General features: G+C 58.6%; 3 protein-coding genes across 3 annotated transcripts; all 3 read right to left on the reverse strand.

The window, feature by feature from the left end:
• Window positions 1-1032: 1032 nt before the first annotated feature.
• Window positions 1033-1248, reverse strand: PUNSTDRAFT_24158 (uncharacterized protein; the record flags this gene model as incomplete). The annotated part of the gene is made up of 1 exon (XM_007381075.1): window positions 1033-1248. A coding segment is annotated over one exon (216 nt), but the record flags the coding sequence as incomplete, so codon positions are not given.
• A 2412-nt stretch (window positions 1249-3660) lies between these two features.
• Window positions 3661-4215, reverse strand: PUNSTDRAFT_26252 (uncharacterized protein; the record flags this gene model as incomplete). Its single annotated transcript, XM_007381076.1, has 1 exon — window positions 3661-4215. A coding segment is annotated over one exon (555 nt), but the record flags the coding sequence as incomplete, so codon positions are not given.
• Window positions 4216-4628: 413 nt separating this feature from the next.
• On the reverse strand, window positions 4629-6962 carry PUNSTDRAFT_63034 (uncharacterized protein; the record flags this gene model as incomplete). The annotated part of the gene is made up of 2 exons (XM_007381077.1): window positions 4629-5092; window positions 6392-6962. The coding sequence occupies 2 exons, from the start codon at window positions 6960-6962 to the stop codon at window positions 4629-4631; spliced, it is 1035 nt and encodes a 344-aa protein (XP_007381139.1).
• Window positions 6963-7720: the final 758 nt, after the last annotated feature.

Below are 7720 nucleotides of genomic sequence, written 5' to 3' on the forward strand. Positions count from 1 at the left end.
GTTGCGCGAGGTCTCGAGGCGACGTAGTACTGCGAGAAGGTGATGATGTAGGTGGGTGAGGGAGCGCGCGGAGCGCACGAGGAGACAGAGGCAAGGGGAGGACTGGGGTGGTCGGTACGCTAGTCGCTGTCGCTGTTGCTGATTCGTATCGCTGTCGGTGGTTCGCACGTAGATAGATATGAAATGTGTGTACACGGAGACGCTGGTGAGCCGGGTGCTGGAATACGATACAAGAAAGAGCAAGTCTATTATACGCATCGTCTAGGGTCCGTGCGCCATCATCCTCGATCCTCTCGATCCTCTCGATCCCTCCCAACCGTCCTGATCCTGGTGATCTTGAGTTGTCGGCCGCCTGCGCAGGTATCGATCGTGCCTGTTGAGCGGCAGCCGTACGTCCGGAGCGTAGTGGGTCGAGGCGACGAGCGACGAGAGCAAAGAGTAGCGCGCAGCCACGGGCGTTGAGTAGCGAGAAGCACGCCGCGAGCAGGAGTGATGATGTCAGCGCTGACATTGATGTCGGTACGGCCCTGCGTCATCGCCGAGCGCTACATCCCCTCCCCACTTTGAAAAGTGACCCTCCTGGGTCACCTGCGGGGGCGGGAGGAAGTCGGCGACGGGGTGTTTGATGTGTAGATAGAGCATGAGAACAAATAAAAGAGACCTGGTTCTGGAAGTGCGCGACGACGGGGTATGAGTGCGAGGGCTCGAAAGCACACTCTGTGCACTTGTGAAGAGCATCATTGGACGTCGAGACATCCTCAGCCAATATCGAACGCGGTGAGGAAGTGGTAGGAGAGACAGGAAGTGGTAGGAGAGACAGACAGTCCGGGAGATGGAAGACCGAAGTCAACCGGTGGAAAAAATTCACGCTCCTGTGGGCGTAGACACGTCGCGAACGAACGAATCGTCGTGCGTGGGGTATCCAGGAGCAAACGGAAGCGGGTTGAAGTCAGGCGAAAGGTCCTCGATGGTTTCGGCGGCAGTTGCAGTTGTGAGGTCGGCATCGGAGAGACCAGTGAGGTGAGCGATGTCGACGTTAACGGCGGCGCGGTTGCGGTACGGGACGAGGCGAGCGGCGGCATACCGAAGGCGAGAGAGACAGCCGTCGAGCTCAGCGAGGAGGTAGGCGCGACCGGCGTTGCGTCGCACGACGACCATCGGGCCGAGATATCGCGGATTCGTCTTGCCGGAGAGGTTCTTTTCGTTGTCCGAGTTGCGCACGAGAACGAGCGCGCCGGGCTGGAAGTCGTGGTCGACGATGTTGGCGGCGTTCTGGGCGACAGAGCGGGTGGTGGAGGCGACGCGGGCCTCGAAGACTTTCTTGCGAAGAGCTTCCAGATCTTCGTCGCGCTTTTGGAGTGCTCGTGCGCGGGCCGCAAGAAGGTCGGTGGTCGAGGCGGGTAGAGTGTTGGTAGGGTAGTCGACAAGCCAGGTGGCCTCCTCGAGATCGAACGGCAGGACGGGCTCGACGCCATGGGCCATAAAGAATGGGGATTGCCCCGTAGAGCGCTGGATAGTAACACGTTCGGCCCAAAAGACATGGGGTGCATATTTGTACCAGTGCGCAATGTCGTCGCCGGCGGTCTTGACGATTGCCTCACGAACGTCGAAGTGACGTCGCTCGACGAGGTTGGCACGCGAGTTGTATGGGGAGATGCGAATATGATGGATGCCGTACTTGTTCTTGAGCCAGGTCGCCGCCGCGATGAACTGCGGGCCGTTGTCCGTGACTATCTCCTCGAGGCCGCCCCAACGGCATAAGACGTCTTCGAACAGCCATCTTCCGATCTGTTCGGCGTTCTCAATGCGCAGTGCGCGCCATTCGGGCCATGCAGAGAGAGAGCACCGGCCGTGGACGATGTATTTGAACTTGTTCGCGACCGGCATGTGCATAGTATCGCAGTAGAGTTTTCGAAAGAGAGGCGCGGGATAAGCAACAGTTGGCGGGATCGTGATATGATGAGTACGCCGTAGTTGGCACTCGAGGCAAGTATCGTCGAACCAGGCAACGTCCGCGTCGAGGTGAGGCCACCAGAAGCGCAACAGGAGCTGTCGCCGTGTCGCATACTTGCCCTTGTGACCGAGAGCGTCGTGGGCCTGCTGCAAGAGCGAGAGACGCCGGATCGGGTCGGAAACCACGAGCTGATGAGCACCATCTGTGCCGCGGCGCCAGAGGCGGTCGTCGAAGAGGAAGAAGTCGTGCGCATAGCGCAGAAATCCGTGGAGCTGTCCGGTATCGAGCGAGAGCGGTGCGAGTGGGTCCCGTAAGTAGCTGTCCACCTGTCGAAGTCGGGTGTCGGCGGCGATAGCTCTGTCATCTCGAGGTGGCAGCGTGGGTGCGGGATCGCCGGATTCAGGCGCGGCGGTGTCGGACGGGCTGCCGTTAAAGACGCAGACGGTTGGCGGCGCGCGGACGGTGTGAGACGGCGAGTGGTCTGAGGTGTAAGCAAGAGCGAAGCCGCAGGCGTCGTCGATCCACGCGTCGGCGGCATCGGCGGTATCCAATGGTTCATGGTCAGCGGGATGTCGACGAGAAAGGCCATCCGGACCTTTGTGCTGGGCAGCGGGGACGTGCTCGAGGTGAAAGTCAAAGAGCTTGATCGCAGCAATCCAGCGGTTGATGGTGGCGTTAGGCTGAAGGTCGGGATTGTTGAGCATCCCCTTGATGCTCGAGGCGTCCATTTCAACGACCAGATCCTTCACCCCAATCAGATGAATGCGCTCCTCCCGGAGTGCGCGGAACAGGCCGTAGAGTTCAATTTTTGGTTGGCTGTATCGGGACTCCCGCTCATTCCACGGTATTGATCCAAAGCGTGCCGGGTAGCGCCGCCCGTCTGCACCGAGTTGAGATAGAATATAACCGACAGCGATGATGGAGGAGTCCACTGAGAGAAAGACCTTCCTGTCGCATTCATAGTCGATCGGACGGAGTGCGCGGGAGTTTGTAAAAGCAGATTTGAGCGCGTCCATCGAATCTTGCTGCGCGGAGCCCCAGTCGAAGTCCACGTCCTTCTGAGTGAGCCGGACCAGTGGACGTGCAATGCGCGCAAAATCTTTGATGAACACCCGCATCACGCCGCAGGTACCGAGAAAAGACCGAACATCAGTCAGAGAGGCGCACGGAGGCCAGTCGCAAATAACGCGGATGCGCGATTCGTCAGGGATGCGGCCGTCGTAGGAGCAGTGGTTCCCAACAAGTTCGATAACGGGGGTGCAGAGATATGACTTGGGACCTGAAAATGTACCGCCAACAGCGCCCATACGATGGAGAATCCGGTGCATTGTGGTGAGTTGCTCGAAAACGAAACGTCGAACGCCGGAGTTGCCAGGGATCGTCTCATAGGTGTTGTCCGAGAGTTCGTAGCGAGAGCGAGGACCTTTTACGGGGACATCGTCAATATAAGGAGTGGTGTACAGGGGAATTTCGTCTTGAAGGATGTAAGTAACGTCGGCTTGCATGATCTGCGCCGCGTTCGTGTAGCCCATGGGGATAGCGGTGAGACGGAATGTGCCGAGTGGTGTCTGAAAAGTGGTGTAGTCGCGGGAGCGTGCATCGAGAGAGCGTTGATCGAAAGCCACAAATAAGTCGAGAATACCATAGCATGCACGGCCAGCGAAGTCCTCAGCCATTTGATCCATATTTGGCGGTACGGCTGCATCGCGGATGGTGACGCGGTTGAGCGGCTGTAAGTCGTGTACAATACGCAGGGTCTTGCCATCCTTCTTGGGCACGCAGAACCAAGCAGAGCGGTACGATGAGTTCGACGGTTCGTAGGTGCCGGCGGCGATCTTTGATTTGATGATCCGAAGCACCTCGTCACGGATGCCAGGCGCGAGCGGAATATTTTTGAGAACCCACGGAACGTGGTCGACGGTGGGGATTTTAATAGGATCAAACCAGTCCGAGGAGAACTGGCCTTTCTCCGACTCGTCCCAGGCCAACGCATGCTCGTTCTGGCGAAGAACCCAATGCGCAAGACCCACTTCGTCTCGCAGCAGGAAGCCGCTGGGATCGATGTTCTGCGCACGCCTGCGCTCCTCAGTGTAGCGCGCTCCAGGGACGAAGGGCGGAGGGATAGTCGGAAGGGGAATCATGCTGGCTAGAACGTCCGGCGGGCTGCGTCGGACGATGCGGAACTCTTCGGGGGTTGTCGCCGAGACGGGAAAGGTACGCTTGGCGACTTTCTTGTACTTTGTGCCGAAGACCGATGCGTCATTGTCAGAAGGAGTGGAGAGGAAACTAAAGAGATTGAGGTCGAAGATAGAAGCATGGTGAGAGAACGAGAGAGAACGAGCAGGTACGGTGTCCCAGGCAAGAGACGAGAGGCTGTCTTGGGCGAAGAAGGAGAATGAGACCGGAGAGATGAGAGCTGAGAGGTTGTTTTGGAAAGGAAGTACGGAAGGCGTTATTGAGTTTTTGGTTATGTGAGAGCAAGAACCTATGAGGGAAATAGAAGCAGGCAAGTGGCGAACGCGATGAGATCCGGCTGGAGAGACTTGACAGATATAGGTATTGATTAGGTTGTAAGGGATGTCGGCGAGATCGGTGAAGACAAAGTGAGACGGAGAAACAGCGGGTATATTGGGTCGCAGGACGTCTCGACGGCATGAATCCGAATCATTGACGCTCACGGAAAACCCTGCTGCTTGCGGGGAGAGTGTCGGGCGGGACGTTCGAGCGTCGGAACTAGAACGCGCTCGCCAGTTTCTGGGTGTGTGAGTGTTAGTACCGACGATCCATCCGGCGAGTCCTTTGTTACGCAAGCTGTGTGAGTAAAGAACGAGCGCCCGAGCAAGACCTCCCAGGGTGCGTCTTCGATGACCTGGACCTGCAAATAAACCTCCATCCCGCCGATGTTGAACAAGACGTTGCGCAAGCCACCCAGAGTGCGTGTAGATGTAGAGTTTGCAGCCGTGATACTGATAGTGTCATCGAGATAGAGTGGTAGGCCAATCGCTGCCCAGATATCCTTGCGCATCATGACCCCTTCTGAACCGGAGTCGATGACACATTCGGCCTCAAGCTGGTTGGAGATGAGCGGGCGCAGGACGCGCAACTTCTGGAGGCGGTGCGCCGATGGATGATCATGATCTTCACCGCACTCGCAGCGGAACGAGGTCGTTGGCGGCGGCCCAGATGTGTAGAGTGTCGTAGCAGACACGCCAACGTCCGCAGGTATCTTGCGCGGAGTGATGCGTGACGCGAGCTCGCGGCGGGCAGCGTAAGAAGCCCCGAGAAGTTGTCGCCCTGTTACGTTTGTCAGCGGAGCATCGAGGAAACCAACGACTAGCGCCTCCTCGACGGGTGCCACGGTCCGAACACCAGAATGCCCTACGGGGCGCGGTGCTTTCGGTGGATAGATAATGCGTGGAGCATGCGGAGAACTGGCAAGTGGACGGGGACCAGGCGCGAGTGTTGCAGCGGGAATCTGCGCGGGTCGAACTACCGGTGGTGAAGGGGCGGTGGGTGGCGCGGTAGAGCGTAACGGCACTGGAGGTGGAGATGCTTCACGATCGGGTGTCGGGTCGCGGATTGGCGTGGGCGCGGGTCGGTTGCGTATATCATCGTTGGCACGCCCCTCGTGTTGCTCATCGGCGAAGCGCACCGCTGATTTTCCTTTGTTGGCCCGTGACGAGACCCGTGTCTTCTCAACTCCTTCCGCAACGTCCGCGCGCCTTTTGGATAGTTCAGCCTCAAAGACATGGATCCGCGGGTCGCCTACAGCACATAAGGCAAGCTGAGTCCGCAAATATTGCTGAATAGGATCGGACTCATCCTCTTCCAGCTCTACAATGCGCGCAGAGGTGCCCGGAGATGCAGACGACGCAGATGTAGCCTCGAGCGAGAACCCGGAGGCCGAAATTGCCGAACAGGGTGGGGAGAACTCGAGGAAGTTGCTCGAGATGTGAGGAGGCTGATCGCGTGTCGCAGGATTAGCATCATCGCGTGGCATGGAAGCTGTTTGCCCAGGGTGTGCATGGTGCCACCCGTCGACGCGTTCCTTCATCGTGGCGCCAGGAATGATCCGACTGCCAGGGATGTACGTGCCGCCGGGCAAGGTGAGCCGCCCTTCGGGGCCGCGCGCAATCAGACCGAGCTGTAAATAACGTGCAACTTCCGCGCAGTTCCTAATAAAGCAAGAGCCGCCGCAAAAGTGGCAGTTGCCGCCCGCACCAGCGTAAGCCTGAGGAGGTGGGCGAGAGATGCCAAGTGTCGGAGCGGTTGAGCCGGGAGAGACAGCTGTCATGAATGTAGAGAACATGGCCTCGATCGAAGCCATGCGCGAGTCGAAAGCAGAGTTTTGGGCGTTGAGCGCGGTCTGGACCGCCGACGATAAATCCTCCTGCTTCAGTGAGAAACCCGACGGTTCGAGAAGCGACGCCGCTCCACGATGGCCCGACAGAATCGCGTCGGCCTCGGAGAACACCTTCGCCCGGTCGTAAGCAAGCTCGCTGTCGTGATCGGGGATGGTGAGAGTGAGTCGCATGATGAGAGATTTACGGAGCTCGCCGGCGGCGAAACCACGCAGGTACGCATAGTTAGCCTCGTTATCGGAGAAGATCTTGCCGCCGTGTTTGCGGAGCAAGTCATCGGCGAGAACCTTAAACCGTCGATTGTATTCACCGAGTTCCGCACGAGTAGCGATCACGGAGGCAGCCCGTGCTGTGACGAGGGCCTCCAAGTCGCCCCTAGTAGTCTGGCCTTCGATCGCGGCACCAGGGTATAGCTTGATAACCTCTTCTTTGAATTCGGCCCACGTCTTGGTTTGATCCGTAAATGCGCCAACCAACTTCCAGACGCGTGACTCGTTGTACGGGAGGTAGCGCAGCGAGGCATTGATCATCTCGCGCTCGCCGGTGATGCCGTGTTCGCTGAAGAGACGTTCGAGCTCGTCGAGATAGCCAGGCAGGTCGTTGGTATTTTTGAAGACCGGAGCGCTGCGATCATGCCGCGCGGGCATTGGAGTAGCCGCCATCGTAGTAGAAGTCGACGAGTTGTTGGCTAGAGAAGGATGCGGGGGAAATGGGGAGACGCGAGCGGCGGACTGAAATTCTTCGCGTAGTGAGCGAGGGCGGGCGGGTGTTGCTAAATGGTCTTGCTGATTTGGAGAAGGGGGTGACGGTGTAGGAAGCCGCCGAGGGAAGAAGCGTCCGCGGCTATCGCGCGGTAGCGCCGTTTTGGTGGTCAATGGGATAAGGGGTCAGGCAGAGTACGAGCTCGAAGTTCCCTCGCGGTGGGCTCCAGTTGTGGTGGTGCGAAGCCGGTGGGGCTGGGCTACGCGGTGTTGTGTTGCGCGAGGTCTCGAGGCGACGTAGTACTGCGAGAAGGTGATGATGTAGGTGGGTGAGGGAGCGCGCGGAGCGCACGAGGAGACAGAGGCAAGGGGAGGACTGGGGTGGTCGGTACGCTAGTCGCTGTCGCTGTTGCTGATTCGTATCGCTGTCGGTGGTTCGCACGTAGATAGATATGAAATGTGTGTACACGGAGACGCTGGTGAGCCGGGTGCTGGAATACGATACAAGAAAGAGCAAGTCTATTATACGCATCGTCTAGGGTCCGTGCGCCATCATCCTCGATCCTCTCGATCCTCTCGATCCCTCCCAACCGTCCTGATCCTGGTGATCTTGAGTTGTCGGCCGCCTGCGCAGGTATCGATCGTGCCTGTTGAGCGGCAGCCGTACGTCCGGAGCGTAGTGGGTCGAGGCGACGAGCGACGAG

The sequence above is a fragment of the Punctularia strigosozonata genome, assembly GCF_000264995.1.
Source record: "Punctularia strigosozonata HHB-11173 SS5 unplaced genomic scaffold PUNSTscaffold_3, whole genome shotgun sequence".
NCBI lineage: Eukaryota > Fungi > Basidiomycota > Agaricomycetes > Corticiales > Punctulariaceae > Punctularia > Punctularia strigosozonata.